The sequence below is a fragment of the Hydra viridissima genome, unplaced genomic scaffold, assembly GCF_058129835.1.
Source record: "Hydra viridissima isolate aposymbiotic clone 2 unplaced genomic scaffold, HvirCarnegie_v1 scaffold_9, whole genome shotgun sequence".
In the NCBI taxonomy this organism is placed as follows: Eukaryota; Metazoa; Cnidaria; class Hydrozoa; order Anthoathecata; family Hydridae; genus Hydra; species Hydra viridissima.
The window spans coordinates 16,282,964-16,300,000 of record NW_028324308.1 but is presented as its reverse complement, the minus strand read 5'-3'; the positions used below and the strand labels follow the sequence as shown (position 1 = coordinate 16,300,000).

The 17,037-nt window shown below is 31.5% G+C and overlaps 2 protein-coding genes across 6 annotated transcripts in view; both read left to right on the top strand.

Annotated features, from left to right (window-relative positions):
* LOC149884299 (uncharacterized) overlaps window positions 1-4,562 on the top strand; it is a 5,973-nt gene extending 1,411 nt beyond the window's left edge. For 3 of the 5 annotated variants that reach the window (XM_090098893.1, XM_090098894.1, XM_090098895.1), the window contains exons 2-4: window positions 1,384-2,332; window positions 2,488-2,668; window positions 3,119-4,562. In XM_090098893.1, the coding sequence (XP_089955019.1) occupies window positions 1,384-2,332; window positions 2,488-2,668; window positions 3,119-4,398 (2,410 nt within the window). In that variant the 3' untranslated portion in view covers window positions 4,399-4,562. The remainder of the gene's footprint in view (window positions 1-1,383; window positions 2,333-2,487; window positions 2,669-3,118) is intronic. The other 2 variants (XM_090098897.1, XM_090098896.1) reach the window with 1 other exon arrangement.
* A 6,574-nt stretch (window positions 4,563-11,136) lies between these two features.
* LOC149884298 (uncharacterized) lies at window positions 11,137-16,395 on the top strand. The gene is made up of 4 exons (XM_090098591.1): window positions 11,137-11,356; window positions 13,328-14,198; window positions 14,354-14,534; window positions 15,034-16,395. The coding sequence occupies exons 2-4, from the start codon at window positions 13,335-13,337 to the stop codon at window positions 16,287-16,289; spliced, it is 2,301 nt and encodes a 766-aa protein (XP_089954717.1). The 5' UTR covers window positions 11,137-11,356; window positions 13,328-13,334; the 3' UTR covers window positions 16,290-16,395.
* The last annotated feature ends 642 nt before the right edge of the window (window positions 16,396-17,037 follow it).

Below are 17,037 nucleotides of genomic sequence, written 5' to 3'. Positions count from 1 at the left end.
CATATCTTAGCTATTTCCTGCTGGCTGGTTGAGTTATTAATTTTAAAGCATAACGACATTGTCTTAGGATCAATGGATTCATTAGGTGCCATTAAATTTGGTTAAATGACGTTTAATTAGTCATATTAAGAGTTTGAGTGTTGGCGGTTTGGTTGTTTAGTTGCTATCAGTGTATGTATATAGGTGCATTTGACTCGTCGAATGGTAAGTATAATATAAGACTCGCTGACTTCCAGCACCTTTGATTTAAATAAGAGTTTAACAGCAAAATCTTAATGCAAACAACAACGATGTAATTTTTGCTAAATTAAACTATATCAAACAATAATAGACTCGCTGATCTTGATAGAAATAATAATAGACTCGCTGATCTTGATAGAAATAATACCGAAAAATAAAAACAAAATAAAAAATTTTCGGCAATAATAAATTTTACTACTGGTTTTTCTCGAATTTTGTAAACTATAATACTTTCTATTAATATTTTGATAATAAAGACAGTAATATGCAATCAAACGTTATTCAGAAAAATCTCTCTTACCACCTTTGGAGTTCACGGCCTACTTATAAATATTTCTTTTTCTTTCAAAACGTCTTTTCTTTCTAAAATCTCATTTAAAAGTCCCACATGATAATTTTAAAGCTTCCTCAACCGTTAGCTTTTTTTTTGTTATCATTTTTCTCTGGTCTTGGCTTGGAACCAAAGTCATAAAATATTTATGGAATTGTTGCAAACCATACTAACTGCACTATTTTCATTTCATCGCTGAAGAAACAATTGAAGTCGTTATTGTTGAAGTCACTATAGCGAAAACAGTTTTATGCAATACTGATTTTATCAGTGAAGAAATAGTTGAAGTATTAGCCGTTATTGCAAAATAAGCTTTTAGTTTTAATTATGTGACTGTTGCATTTTTCATGCAAATTGTACAAGCGTGTCCGCCTAGTATTTCGGCTGTCACACACTTTGCATCGTTCGAATAAATAAAATGTTTGAGCCGAACATGATTTAAAACTTAGGTTTACAATTTCTTTCGTTTTCCCTTGTTGTTCAAATGCGTATGGGAACACAACTGCAAAACACAAGTAAATTAATGAGACGATTATCTAGAAGAATTTAAAAAAATCTAGAAGAATTAAAAAAAAAAGTAGCAACATATTAAACGAAATTTCTAATAGAATAAGTTCGTAAAAAAAAGTTTGTCAAAACTTTGACGTCAAAAACTTCCGTCAAATGTTTGTCAAAACTTTGACTTTGAAGTTAAGTGCTTAATAGCCCTTTTTTTTTTTTTTGTTCAAAAGGTAAATCTAACAATTTCATTCACTTTTTTTTATAAAGAAGTATATAACCATTTACAAACGTTAAATCTCTTATTATCTTAGCCTGAATATTCTTGGAAAAGAGTTCATGTTATTCTTATTCCGATTTTTTCCAAGATTGTGTTTATTCCGTTTTTTCGGCATTCAAATGAGAAATCGATTAGCAACAAACTGCTTTCCATCAAACATTGATCTCGTGCAGACAGCTCAGGCTGAATACGATTTCCTTCACCAGGTTGACCAATATCCAATGCTTTATTACGAAAGTCTTTTAAAAAATGCAGTGCATCGTTATGAGAAGTATTGGCTACCACTTGTTGCTAAATACAACCTGAATGTTGTTGCTCCACTAGACATTGAATGGGTGTGGCATTGTCATATATTGAGCCCAGTTGCTTACCAACGAGATTGCTTAAGACTGGTGGGAAAAGTCATTGATCATAAGCCGATGTATCTAAACTTACATACACAAGCTGTTTCAAAGAAGTATTGGTCTGCTGAATATCCTGACACCAAATACGAAATCGATCTCACTGACTTACATCCTACACTTATTTCACAAGAAGAATTCAAATGCTCTTATGATATTGTAGCTGCCGCTCAACGCCACAGAACCTTCATCTACAACACTTCGTTTCAACATTTCAGAGACAAAAAGTTTTTAAAGAGCTCGTTGAAACGATACTTGATTATGCTTTCCATAAAACGAAAAAGTCCAGAAACGTTTGTTGTACCGTGCTATGATATGGACTTGATATGGCATGGTCATCAACAGCACGTGTTGCATTATTACGAGGATACGAAGCATGTTCTGGGCAAAGTTCTTAATCACGATGATTCAACAACGGATAGAAGTCTGGGATCTGAACTACAAATAGGCAGCTCAGCAACAAAGTTGCTATGGGAAAAGTTTCACTCAAAGTATGAGGTTATGGGTGGAATGCTTCGAGGTGAACCACCGTTGCCTAAAGTGGAGATGGATAAATATTCTTTCGCTCAGTCAGTTGTAAAGGTATAAACAACATAAATGCTTTTAAAGTATTCGTCTCGATGATTTAGTTTCTTACGCAATGGTATTTACTACCTAAATGTTTATATAATTGATGATAAAAAATAATTCGTTTATAAAAAAGTATTTTTGAATAACGTTTCTATATACTATTTTAGAACTGGACAGCATTGTTGCATTTATTGTCCATATCCATTTCTGATGTTCCTTTATCTGATTCTGGTGAGCTGAGGGACAATGAATACATAGTTGATATTGAAGTAACAAACGATGGAAGTTTACCTATGTTTCGTCGGCGTTATCACGTGATAAATGGTATTCGAGAGTTTAAACTTGAAGGTATAAGTTTATTCGTCAGAAGAGAATATATTTAAGAATGAACATAAGTTGCGTGAAAGAAAATTTTGCTAGAAACCAATCGAAAAAAAGACGAATGTAAAATAAAAAGAAAATGTAATTGGCGTAAAAACTTTTTAGAAGTGTCAACGATAAAAGCTTTTTTTGAAAAAAATCGATGCCAGATGATAACTTTGATTTTTTTGTCAGAAATTTGTAACAATTAAAAGTTAAATAAAATATTAATTATATAATAGATATTATCATAATTAGATACTATTACTATATAATATTATCAAAGAGCCGTAAAATTAGTTTTTTTTTACATTCCTTTTTTTTTTGATTTCTCTTTTAATAGAATTTTGAATTTATTATCTTTTTTTTTTCTATTTATAAATTTAAGTATTTTATTATCCATATGTTTTACTTTTAATTATGCTGTTATTTTTTTAGACGAAACATTCTTTCAATACGATTCAGATACGAAATATGAAATTCAAGTAGCTTGTGCTAATTCGACACTTGAGAAACAATTTATTGGAAAATTCTCAATCCCCTCGTTCTCATTTGCACAGCGTCAACGAATAAAAACACGTTTAAAGACACGTTCAGCAACTAATGAAACTATCACATGCATGTTAATCTTGCATACGGCTTCATATTCAGCAAAGCATGATACCGTATTTAGAGCCAATGAGTGCGGATCGATAAACTCTTCGAAACATCTCAAGCTCGTCATCGGTAGTTTGCAAACTATGTTGCCTATTGCCCTTACCATGGATTCAGCCCCATGTGAATACACCGACAACCCATTAAAGCACCTCGGTCATTTTTCTTCATCTTTGAAATGGAGAGTTGTGCATTCTCAATACCCTGCGCTCTCAGCGTTAGAAGTTCATGACTCTGATGGAAACGTGATTGCAACTTCGCACACAATCGACAACTCAACTGTGCCTAAGCATAAACAAGTCTCTGAACCATCCAATGTTTTTACCTGCGACTCGTTCTTTGAAAGAGTCATGCTGATTAGAGGTCAAAGAGGAGATTGGGGCTTAGTGAAGTCAAGCTGGGAAGGCTACAATAATGTTTATGGAGGGCGTCTCGGTAACTTAAAGGTACAGTTGTTTACATTTGAAGACAAAGAAACGAGATTAGTGAAAGGTATTGATGAAAGTCTTTCGAGCACCATTACAAAGCTCTCCTGGCTAACAGAAAAAGGAGGAGGCTCAGTAGATTTGGTTTCAGGAGAAATAAGATTATCTAAGCTCGAAAGAGACGTACCTGAGCATCTGTGTGTTGGCTTATCTATCGCAGTTTTGTTTGTTCTTAGTCAACCAAGGCCACCACCGGATATAAATGGCTATCACTCTCCTGATATTAGAATGCGCAACAAACTTAAACTGAAAAACATGTTAATGCTACATGCTGCAGGTTTGCATTTTACTTTGCTTCCCAGATGGTACCATAAGATTAAAAAAAAGGGACACTTTTGCCAAGTGCATCCAAAACATTTACATGACTTTAAAAACAATATCGGCAAGCAGTTTAGAGTAAAATTTAGTGATGAATGGGTTATGCCCAATTTTGCTTGCAGTGCAACTATTAGAGGATGTGGTGGATGTGGAGCTTCTGATGGTTGTGAAGGTGGTGGTGTTCGTCATGGTTGTGGAGGTGGTTGTGGAAGTGATTGTGGAGGTGGTTGTGGCAGTTTTGGAGGTGGTTGTGTTCGCTGAGGAGGTGGATGAGGTATTTGTTTAGGCTAATTAATTGAGGAGTTTAATGTGTGATTTTTAAGAGGAAGAAGATAACAGCATTTGGTGTTTAATTTATCTAAACATAATAAAATGTTTTTTTTTTTTTTTTTTTGAGGAAATAATAAAATATGTAGATCTTAAAATTTTTGTTAATATTTTTCAATATTAATACTTTAATTTAATTTCCAATGGTGGAATTGATTAAGTGTGCCTTCTCAGGGGAGGAGAAGGGGATTTCAAACGTTGAACCTTATCATTGATGGGTGGGTAGGGGGGATTCCAACTTTGAACGTAAAGATTGGTGTCTCGATGTCATCGATTTAATTGAGACTTCAATTCTTTACGTTTTATTTGGTGGAAGACGTAAAATACTTTTTACTTTTTTTTTCAAATGAAATGAAGTTTACCAAATGCGAGGAAAAAAGCAATTTTTAACCTGATTGAGGCAATATCAGGAAAATTGACGCTAAAAATGGGCTAGAAAGTAAGCGATTTTAAAATGAATGATTTATGGGATGCGGATGGGGAAGGTAATATGTTTGTTGTTAGTAAATTAACTCTGAGAGCGCAGGTCAAAGAACTATGCTTCAATCTCACCTAACAATGAGTTTTGAAGTTTGTTAACTATTTAAAATTTAATTTGATTCATCGCAGATCTTTTTAGGGTTGTAATAATGTAGACTAAATCAGTTTCTACGCAATTAAAACATCTGGTTTTAAATAATCCTATTTAAAATGAGTTATAGTCACTGTTCATGCTTTATTCTTTATTGGTGTTTTCCAAATTTTGCTTCACATAAGTTTTAAATTTATTCGTTTCGCGATACGATAGTTTATCTAAGTTCATTTACAGCTCGTTTGATTTTTCTTTCCCTCAATAGTTTGTTATACTTAATATGTAGTAGTATGGGGGAGTGGGGAGGTAGTTAAAGTAATTTGACAAACATAATGAGACAAACAAAGAATGCGATGGATGGTTCTAGTTATCTATTATTCTTTGTCTGTTTTTGTTTACACTTTAAAACTTAATGGCGCAGCGTCCACACGCTTACAACCATGGGCGCCGGCAGGATTTTTTACAGGGGGAGGGGGGGGGGGGCAAAATAAAATTCAACAGTGACATTTCAAAAACTACATAAACGCATCAATTAATCAAGTCATTTTATTAGACCAGTGACAAAAGAAAATTAAAGAAAGTGTTAAAAAAAAACATAAGAATTAAATCGTTGTCATTCAGTAAATAGAAATTGTAGTCGTCTACGTTCACTGCCAAACTTATTTACAATTTGTTCCATAAATTCAGATTTTCTGGAGCGTATTTTTTCACGATGCACGCTTAGCATGCAAACCCCAGACAAACGCTCATAATGCTAATGCTAAATTATACTTAATAATGCTAATTATATAATAATATAATGATTAGTTAAAAAACGTTAAATAATTTATTAAGGTGGTAGACTGCTAAAAAACATTGAAAAAAGTAGTTTTTCAAAAGTTGATTAGTTAAAAACTTTAACTATTGCTGTTTTTAAAAACATACATATTATTTTACAAAAAAACATAAAAAGGCCTAAAAAAACAGTTTAAACTTAGTAGGGTGATTTTGCTTCCCCTAGCAACGCTCATAGCAACGTCAAAATAAGGCAATAACTAAATTTTACAAAATCTAAGCACTCAAACCAATAGCTCCTTCTTTGTTTTTTGTTTTTCCATGTTTAAATGACATGGTGTGAAAGAACAACGTTGTTGAATTGGTTTATTACTATATATTAACTCGATAAAAGTGCATACTATCAACATGGGTTCTGCAGAAAGAAGAAATAAGTCTAAAAGCAAAAAACGTAAATGTTATAGATTACTTGCGAATAAAATTCACTTGACTTCTGAATATACTACTTCAAGTTCAAGTAATACATCAAATAATACATCTCTAACAAATACTTCTTCAAGCAAATCAGCATCTGCTGAAAAGTTAAATTTACCTACTTCTGATACTCCAAGTATTAGTCAAGATAGTAATCCTGAATGTTACATTATATTTAATTCTGATGTCTTGAGTTCAATTTTAAATCTTGTTGGTTCTTGTCCAAAATGCCAATCTTTAATAAAATTGAATAATGATTTATCAAGAAAGAAAGGATTTTCACATCAACTTGTTTTGTCTTGCACTGCAAAAAAATGTGTACGTGGGTAGGTCAACACTTGAAATTAGTGTTGCATCTGCTGTCATACAGTTTAATGATGTTAAAACTGGTATGATAGATGTTCTTCACAGTTTAGGAATTTTACCAGGACATTTTACTAAAAACGGTTTTCAAAATAGTGATGTGCTACGTGAAAAGCTTATGGACATAAAATCATCTGAAAAGTTTAAAAAACAAAGAAAAAAGCTTAGAGCAACAAGGAAGGGTTTTGATGATAAGCACAAGGATGAAGAAGGAACATTATATGAAAAGGGGGGGTTTTAACCTGTTTTCAAGTGTTAATATATTTGTATTTTCAAAATATAAAGTTTTATTTGCATTTTTCTCTGTTGTAAAGTTTTTCATATTCTGGATAAGATTGCGGGAGCTGTATTTGTCCAATTGATTTGAAATTTTGTACAGATGTTCATTTTTATGACCTTTATGTCCTGAGATAAAGAAATTTTGGATAAAAATTAAAATTAAATTTTTTGGGCTGTTTTGGGGTCAGGAATTTGGCCTAAATTTAGACGCATAGAAAAAGCTTATGGTGCATCGAAATTGAAAAAGATTCAAATTTTTTGTTTATCTCAGGACATTTATCTACTTAAAAGGTACACAATTGTAAAATTTTGAGACTTGATATATTTTACTTTTTGAGATATCTTTTCCAAGAACTTTGCACTTTTTAGGCCTAAAAACACTTAAATTTGCCCAAAAATTAGAAAGAGAAAAAAAAAAAAAAAATTTTTTTTTTTTTTAATCCTATTTATCGTGTTTAAAATGAGAAAATCAATTGGAATAATGTCAGATTTTAAAATTTTTTTTTAGCAGTCTACCACCTTAAATACAAATTAAACATATTCCAAAAAACAAAACAAAAATTAAAATACAGCAGTTTAATGCAAATTAATCAAATTAAATATATACAATCATAGCAGCCGAGAGAAATTTTGGGCCCTGGGGAAGTTTTCTTAAGGGGCCCTCATTATGATCAATTACATACCCAGGACCAAAAGAAGCGTGCTCTGGTCATTGAAAATTAAAAATAAAAGTTAATTAAATCTTCTAAAAGTCAAAACTATTTAAATCTTTTTAAAAATTATTTTAAAAAACTATTTGTACACACACGGGGTCTCGGGAATCTTCCCCACCCACTCCCCCCCCCCATCCCTTCGGCGGCCATGTATATAATTATAAAAATTAACATTTAGCTAGCAAAAAACACAAGGTAATAGTATTACTAAAATGAATATAACACAATAAATTGGAAAAAAAAATAAATAGAAATACAATACAAACAAGAAACATTTTGCCAACAAACAAAAAAACAACAGCATAAAAAAGTAAATGAAACTGACACATTAAAAAATAATTTAAAAAATTTGATTACTGCATCCAATTCTTTCTTCGTTATTTCGAAGTTTATTTGTTTGCATAAGAACTTTTTAATTGTAATTTGATTTCTTTTTTTTATTATTACTATTTCCTTTATTTTCCTTTTTTTTCTTCTTCTCTTCTTTTTGGTTTCTATACTTCTCCTTTATCTATTATTTTTTGCTATTTATTCCTTTTTTATTTTTCTATGATGTATTTCTATCATTTTTTTTTTTAAACTTTCATTCAAACATCTTTTTTTTTAAAATATAAAATATGCCTTTATAAAAAAGGTTCCGCCATTGTGGAAGTTATTGCATTTGATAGTAATATTTCATTTAAACTGTAGTCATTTACATTACGGTGAGTAAATTATAAATGAGTTAAATTGATAAGATATCGAAATAAACATTTAAAAGAAAATTTGTGAATATTAAAATTTGTTGCTTTGCTTTTCCAGGGGGGGGGGCAACTGCCCCCACTTGTCCCTTCCTGCCGGCGCCCATGCTTACAACACATTTATAAGTTTGTTGTTTTTATTATTTTCTGATTTAAATGTTTTATGATAGCTAACGTTGTAAGTTTTCTACTCCACGACACTTAACTCAATCTGGATATTCAATTGAAGATCCTAACTGGCTCTTTGACGGATCTTTGAATGTAATATATTCAATGTCACACAGGACGATCTTACTAGTCAAACGAGAGCAAGATTTGAAAAAATCGAAGAACAATGAAACAAGTTTTCCTTTTTTTGGTCTTTACCCAAATTACTAACTGAAGAAGAACTACATAAAAAAGTCAACAATCTTGACAAACTCTGCTCAGTAAAGAAGAGTTCGTTGAGGTGAATCGGCTTTTTGGAGGTTTTATGAGTGAATTTTCGAGGAGAGTTTAAGAGAGTTTTTTTAAAGAGAGTTTTAGAGAGAAAGAAATGAGATTTTGATAGATGAGGCGAAGAAAAAATAGCAACGGGATACTTTCAAAGAGAAAAAGAAGAGTTTTAAAATGAGAACAGTTCTGATATTGATAGATACTTTGGCCGAAAGCGCTAAGAAAATTATTTTGGAGTGACTTTGAATCGAGTATTATATTCTGTATTAACATATGTTAAAAGAAAATACTTGAGTAGAACATTTGAGAGTATTTATCAAGTGAAACAAGAAGGACCATCAGCAAGTATTATTATACTTTTATATTTCGATTGAGAAATTATTATATCAATATTAACTGTATAGAGATTTTGTTGTTAAGTTTTACGTAGGTATATATATATTTCGACTAAAAATTGTCAAGCAACATTAAAATATATGATTATAATATTTGAATATTACAATCATATACTAATGTTTCTTGACAATTTTTTTTAGTTGCTAAGAAACAGATAGAACTTTAAGAGAGTAAGCAAAAAAGCCAAATGGCATTTAATACTGTTATAATAACTCATGCTGTTGTTTTATGAAGAGCATTTTCTTTGTTCAATTTTAATTCATCTAAAAGAAAAGAAAAAAAAAAACACGAATGGGGATTTTATATCATTTTTTACAATAATTAAAGCAAATATTTAACAAAAAGTTTAATAAAAAGTGGTCGCGTAGATAGGTTGGGGCCGATGGGGTGGCTAAACTTTTTTTGGGGTAGCAAATTTATAAAACTTTTTCGCATCCATAACTGAGAACCAAAACACATTACTTAACATTTTATTTTAAAAAGCATCAACTGGTTAATCTAATTAGAAAAAGGAGTGGAAATGAAGTGGTTACTTTATACAGTAAGCTATGAGTTAAGGCTATGTGATACAGCAAATTAGGTTCAATGTTCAGATATTTTGGTTGAATTAAAAAAACCACTATGAATGATAATCTTACGCATGGCTCAATCTTAATAAACAATTTATCTTTACAAGGTAAACTACTTATAAAGATATCTCTTTACTAAATTGATCAGCATCGAGACAATATTGGAGATTGATAAAGTTAAATCAAGTAATAAAATTGATATAAGAAGGTTAGGATGATTACCCGACTAAATCGATTTTAAGTCGATTAGTAGGAGTCCCATAGTCGATTAAATCGCCTATTCGATTTTTCAAAGTCGAATTTCGACTTGTCAACTTTTAGTCGATTTAGTCGAAGTCGATAACAACACTAATAATTACTAATAAAACTATTATTTATCAAAAAAAGCTATTTATAATTTATTTAATTCTTTACGTATTTTTATGGTATAAATGAATATCCGTTGTTTGAATAACCGGAGAAAATTTGCTCAAGTTACTCGTTATTATCAGGATTAATGTTTATAAATTTAAGTTAAACTAATGTTAATTGTTATCTTAAAAAATTGTCTAATAATAATGGTTTCTTTGATGCTGTTTTGCAATTTTATTTATTAGTTAGAAGCTTCTTCTTTTTTTTCCTGTATTTCTTTAGCTTCTTTATTTTCTTGCATTTCTTGTTTCTGTAAAAATTGAGAGCTTTGGAAACTGCCTATAAAAGGATAGAATTGATCTTTTAATGGTGTCGTAACAAAGAGGTAATTTTCCCATCAATGGTGTCGTAATAAAGCTGTGCTATCTATCGATAGCATTCTTCTCAAAATTGAAAAATATCTTTTGTATATATTTTTATGTTTTTTTAAATACAACATTCGTTTGATAAAATTGTAGATTAAAATTGACAATTTGTATCATACTTAACCCTGTTTACATAGTCTGTATTGATGATCTTATCAAAAACATGCACAAAAGTTGATATATCTCAATTAGTTGGATTTATAAAACTATTTTTTACTATCCTTAAAACTTTAACTCTTGGTATTAGTCATCAAAAATCTAGCTTTAACCAGTTTTAACCAGTTTTAAAAAATAGCTTGGTGTAAAATAATAAAAGCCAACTTTTTGTTAACCTTCATAAAAATGTAGGATGAGTTCGCGCATCAAAAATCCTAAGCATTTCTTGACATTTCATTTAGTTTGTTTTTAAAACATACTTTTATAAAATTGTCTTTAAGATTATATCTAAGTAATCCTTTTTCATTCAAATCTTTTAACTAATCATCTTTAAAAGATTTCAAGAATGAAAAGAGAGAGGCTGGTAGAAACAATAAGGTCATTTATTAATTGTCGTCTGTCAGTCCGAATAAATAAATTTAGTTTCGAAAGTATTTAAACTTTTTAACGCTTTGCGTTTTGATTTTAATTTACCTTCAGACGCAAGATAAATGCATTTAAAAGATAGAACTTTCAGCTTATTTTATATTACGTTTAAAAATTCATAACAGAATGGATGGTAAGGTCTAAGGCAGAAAATTTCCACAATACTTAAAAGTATTTCAAAACATCTATTTGCAATTTTTAACTCAGAATTTTAACCGAGGTAAACAATTTTTTTAAATAGTTTTTTATAGATAACGGTTTTTAGATAACGGTTTTTAGATAACGGTTTTTAGATAATGGTTTTTAGATAACGGTTTTTAGATAACGGTTTTTAGATAACGGTTTTTAGATAACGGTTTTTAGATAACGGTTTTTAGATAACGGTTTTTAGATAACGGTTTTTAGATAACGGTTTTCATTGAATCATAGTTAGAGATTTCTCCAACAACGACCCGAAAGAACGGTGTTATTTGATTTTCTTTGACCCAATGATCATATTTTCAAACGGGTCATTAACTATTCACAGTTTTTTAAAAATTGAGAATCGTTTTTAACCCATTAAAAACTTTAAAAAGACCACTTTACTGAAGTTAAAACATCAGTCTTTTTTTTCTATTAACAGTTTCGTGACCTGAGAATAGTTATTGATCTGTTCAAAACTTGAGTAACAGATTGTTGCTGCTGTGTGAGATATTATACTTTCTTAGAACCATTTAAATGTTGCATGATTACGCCTGATGAGCTTGCAATATATCTATGCATTTTTCTGCTGGCTGGCTGGGTGATCAGGTTTGGAGTATGAGGACATTGTTTTAGAATCAATGGAGTCATTAGGTCTCATTAAATTTGGTTACGTTAAATTTTGTATGTTTCATTAGTTATTTTAAGAATTTGATTGTTTGGCGGTTTGGTTGTTGAACTGCTCTCTGTGTATGTTTTTAGGTGCATTTGACTTGTCGAATGGTAAGTGAAACGGAAGACTCGCTGACTTCCAACGCTTTAGATTTACATAAGAGTTTAACAACAAAATCTTAATGCAAAGAACAACGATATAGTTTTTGCTGAATTGAATTATATAATACGATAATAGACTCGCTGATCTTGATGCAAATCGTAACTCCAAAATCAAAAATAATTCAAATGATGATACTTACTACTGGTTTTTTCTCGAATTTTATAACACTTCACAAACACTCTCAAATATTTTATTCAAATATATTCTTTTAATATTTTACTAATACAGACACTAATATGCAATCAAACGCTATTCAGAAAATATTCTCTCTTACCACCTATGGAGTTCACGGCCTAAGAGCCTACTTACAATTACCTCTTTTTCTTTCAAAACGTCTTTTCTCTCTAAAATCTCTTTTAAAAGTCCTACATGAAAATTTTCAAAGATTTCTCAACTCTTCTTTTTCTATTTGGTTAACGTTTATCTCTGGTCTGGACTTGGAAGCAAAGTCATAAAATAGTTATGAAATTGTTGCAAACCATACTAACTGCACTATTTTCATTTCATCGCTGAAGAAACAATTGAAGTCATTATAGCGAAAATAGTTTTATTCAATGCTGATTTTATCAGTGAAGAAATAACTGATGCATTAGTCGTTATCGCAAAATAAGCTTTTAATTTTAGTTATATGACTGTTGTATTTTTCATACAATAGTGCATGCGTGTCTACCTAGCGTTTAAGGTTGTCACACACTTTTCATCGTTCGAATAAATAAAATGTTTGAGCCGAACAATATTTAAAATCTAGGTTTACAATGTCATTCGTTTTCCGTTCTCACAATAAATAGAATCTACTAGACATGTTTAAAAGCGTATAGGAACAAGAGTGCAAAACACAAGAAAATTAATGAGACGAAAGTCATTATCTAGAAGAATTAAAAAGAAAAATTAGCAACACGTTAAACGCAATTTCTTCACCTCTAAGAAAATACGTTCGTAAAAAAAAAGTTTACCAAAATTTTGACTTGGAAGTTAAGCGCTTAATAGCCCATTTTATAGACTTGTTTTCTTTGCTCAAAAGTTGAATCTTACGATTTCAATCACACTATTAAAAAAAAATTTACTAACATTTATAAACGTTAAATCTTTAATTATCTTAGCGTGAATTTTCTAGGAAAAGAGTTCATACTTTCCTTCTTCCACTTTTTTCAGGATTTTGTTTTTTCCGTTTTGCAGCTTTCAAATGAGAAATCTATTAGCAACTGACTGCTTTCCATCAAACATTGATCTCGTGCAGACAGCTCAGGCTGAATACGATTTTCTTCGCCTGGTCGACCAATATCCAATGCTTTATTACGAAAGTCTTTTAAAAAATGCAGTGCATCGTTATGAGAAGTATTGGCTACCACTTGTTGCTAAATACAACCAGGTTCTTGTTGCTCCGCTAGACATCGAATGGGTGTGGCATTGTCACATATTGAGCCCAATTGCATACCAAAGAGATTGCTTAAGACTGGTGGGAAAAGTCATTGATCATAAGCCGATGTATCTAAACTTACATACACAAGCTGTTTCAAAGAAGTATTGGTCTGCTGATTATCCTGACACCAAATACGAAATCGATCTCACTGACTTAAACCCCACACTTATTTCTCAAGAAGAATTCAAATGCTCTTATGATATTGTAGCTGCCGCTCAACGCCACAGAACTTTCATTTACAACACTTCGTTCCAACATTTCAGAGACAAAAAGTTTTTAAAGAGCTCGTTGAAGCGATACTTGATTATGCTTTCCATAAAACGAAAAAGTCCAGAAACGTTTGTTGTACCGTGCTATGATATGGACTTGATATGGCATGGTCATCAACAGCACGTGTTGCATTATTACAAGGATACGAAGCATGTTCTGGGCAAAGTTCTTAATCACGATGATTCAACTACGGATAGAAGTCTGGGATCTGAACTACAAATAGGCAGCTCAGCAACAAAGTTGCTATGGGAAAAGTTTCACTCAAAGTATGAGGTTATGGGTGGAATGCTTCGAGGTGAACCACCGTTGCCTAAAGTGGAGATGGATAAATATTCTTTCGCTCAGTCAGTTGTAAAGGTATAAACAACACTAATGCTTTTAAAGTATTCGTCTCGATCATTCAGTTCCTTAAGCAATGGTATTTACTACCTAAATGTTTATATAATTGGTGATAAAAAATAATTCGTTTATAAAAAAGTATTTTTGAATAACGTTTCTATATACTATCTTAGAACTGGACAGCATTGTTGCATTTATTGTCCATATCCATTTCTGATGTTCCTTTATCTGATTCTGGTGAGCTGAGGGACAATGAATACATAGTTGATATTGAAGTAACAAACGATGGAAGTTTACCTATGTTTCGTCGGCGTTATCACGTGATAAATGGTATTCGAGAGTTTAAACTTGAAGGTATAAGTTTATTCGTCAGAAGAGAATATATTTAAGAATAAGCATAAATTTAGTGGGGAAAAAAAAAATGTCGTTGGAAACCAATGGAATAAAAAGACCAAATAGAATAAAAGGAAAGTTGTATTGGGCGCGAAAACTTCAAGAAGTGTTAAATACAAAATCTTTTTTTTGAAAAAGTTCGATTGCAGATGATAACTCCAAGTTTTACTAAAATCATGACAAAAAATATTGTTGTCAGATATTTGGAATAACTAAAAGTTAAGTAAATTATTATTAATAAATACTATTCTATCATAGGTGATATATTATTAGCAATAATATATTACTATGTAATATTATTAAAGAACCCTTAAAACAGTTTTTTTTACTTTCCTTTTTTTATTTTTTTTATTTCTCTTTTAATGAAATTTTTGAATTTACTAAAAGTTCTTTTCCTGTTCATTTATTTAAGTATTTTATTATAAATGATTTGCTTTTTATTTTGCTGTTAATTTTTTAGACGAAACATTCTTTCAATACGATTCAAATATGGAATATAAAATCAAAGTAGCTTGTGCTGATTCGACACTTGAGAAACAATTTATTGGAAAATTCTCAATCCCCTCGTTCTCATTTGCACAGCGTCAACGAATAAAAACACGTTTAAAGACACGTTCAGCAACTAATGAAACTATCACATGCATGTTAATCTTGCATACGGCTTCATATTCAGCAAAGCATGATACCGTATTTAGAGCCAATGAGTGCGGATCGATAAACTCTTCGAAACATCTCAAGCTCGTCATCGGTAGTTTGCAAACTATGTTGCCTATTGCCCTTACCATGGATTCAGCCCCATGTGAATACACCGACAACCCATTAAAGCACCTCGGTCATTTTTCTTCATCTTTGAAATGGAGAGTTGTGCATTCTCAATACCCTGCGCTCTCAGCGTTAGAAGTTCATGACTCTGATGGAAACGTGATTGCAACTTCGCACACAATCGACAACTCAACTGTGCCTAAGCATAAACAAGTCTCTGAACCATCCAATGTTTTTACCTGCGACTCGTTCTTTGAAAGAGTCATGCTGATTAGAGGTCAAAGAGGAGATTGGGGCTTAGTGAAGTCAAGCTGGGAAGGCTACAATAATGTTTATGGAGGGCGTCTCGGTAACTTAAAGGTACAGTTGTTTACATTTGAAGACAAAGAAACGAGATTAGTGAAAGGTATTGATGAAAGTCTTTCGAGCACCATTACAAAGCTCTCCTGGCTAACAGAAAAAGGAGGAGGCTCAGTAGATTTGGTTTCAGGAGAAATAAGATTATCTAAGCTCGAAAGAGACGTACCTGAGCATCTGTGTGTTGGCTTATCTATCGCAGTTTTGTTTGTTCTTAGTCAACCAAGGCCACCACCGGATATAAATGGCTATCACTCTCCTGATATTAGAATGCGCAACAAACTTAAACTGAAAAACATGTTAATGCTACATGCTGCAGGTTTGCATTTTACTTTGCTTCCCAGATGGTACCATAAGATTAAAAAAAAGGGACACTTTTGCCAAGTGCATCCAAAACATTTACATGACTTTAAAAACAATATCGGCAAGCAGTTTAGAGTAAAATTTAGTGATGAATGGGTTATGCCCAATTTTGCTTGCAGTGCAACTATTAGAGGATGTGGTGGATGTGGAGCTTCTGATGGTTGTGAAGGTGGTGGTGTTCGTCATGGTTGTGGAGGTGGTTGTGGCGGTTGTGGAGGTGGTTGTGGTGGTTAAAGAGGTGATTAAGGAGTTTGATTGGGCTAATGATTTGAGGAATTTAAAGTGTATTCATTAAGAGGAAGATGTAAGCAACATTTGGTGTATATATATAAATATAATTAAATATATTTAAATATAATTAAATGTTTTTTTTTTTTGAGGAAATAATGAAATATGTTGATCCTAAAACTGTTGTTAATATTTCTCAATATTAATGTTTTGATTTAGTTTTTAATGGTGGGGTTGATTGAGTGTGTTTTTTTCAGGGGAGTAGAAGGGAGGTTTCAAACTTTGAGCCTAATCTTTGATGGGTGGGTAGGGAGGGATATCCAACTTTGAACGTAAAAAAAAGTAGTAACTTTTAACCTAATTGAGACAATATCAGGAAAATTGACGCTAAAAATTGAAAGTAAGTGATTTTAAGATGCAAGATTTATGGGATGGGGATATATGGTAAAGGTAAAAAGTTTGTTACTATTGAAATAACTCTGGGAGCGCAGGTCAAAGAACTATGTTTCAGTCTCACCTAACAATCAATTTTGGCATTTGTTAACTTGTTAAAATTTAATTTGATTCATCGCAGATCTTTTAAATTTTAAATTTATTCTTTTTAAAATACGATAGTTTATTTAAGTTCATTTACAGTTCGTTTTATTTTTCCTTCCTCAATGGTTTGTTATACTTAACACGTAGTAAAAGGAGGGGGGGGGGGGAAGGAGTGGTGTGGCAATTAAAGTAATTTGACAAATGATAATGAGACAAA

What these genes read in the sequence shown, in the direction of transcription:
- LOC149884298 (XM_090098591.1), top strand. Translation starts at nt 13,335, where the DNA reads ATGAGAAATCTATTAGCAACTGACTGCTTTCCATCAAACATTGATCTC. An exon ending in TCGCTCAGTCAGTTGTAAAG is followed by an intron (nt 14,199 to 14,353) that starts GTATAAACAACA and finishes ATACTATCTTAG; the next exon opens with AACTGGACAGCATTGTTGCA. An exon ending in TCGAGAGTTTAAACTTGAAG is followed by an intron (nt 14,535 to 15,033) that starts GTATAAGTTTAT and finishes TTAATTTTTTAG; the next exon opens with ACGAAACATTCTTTCAATAC.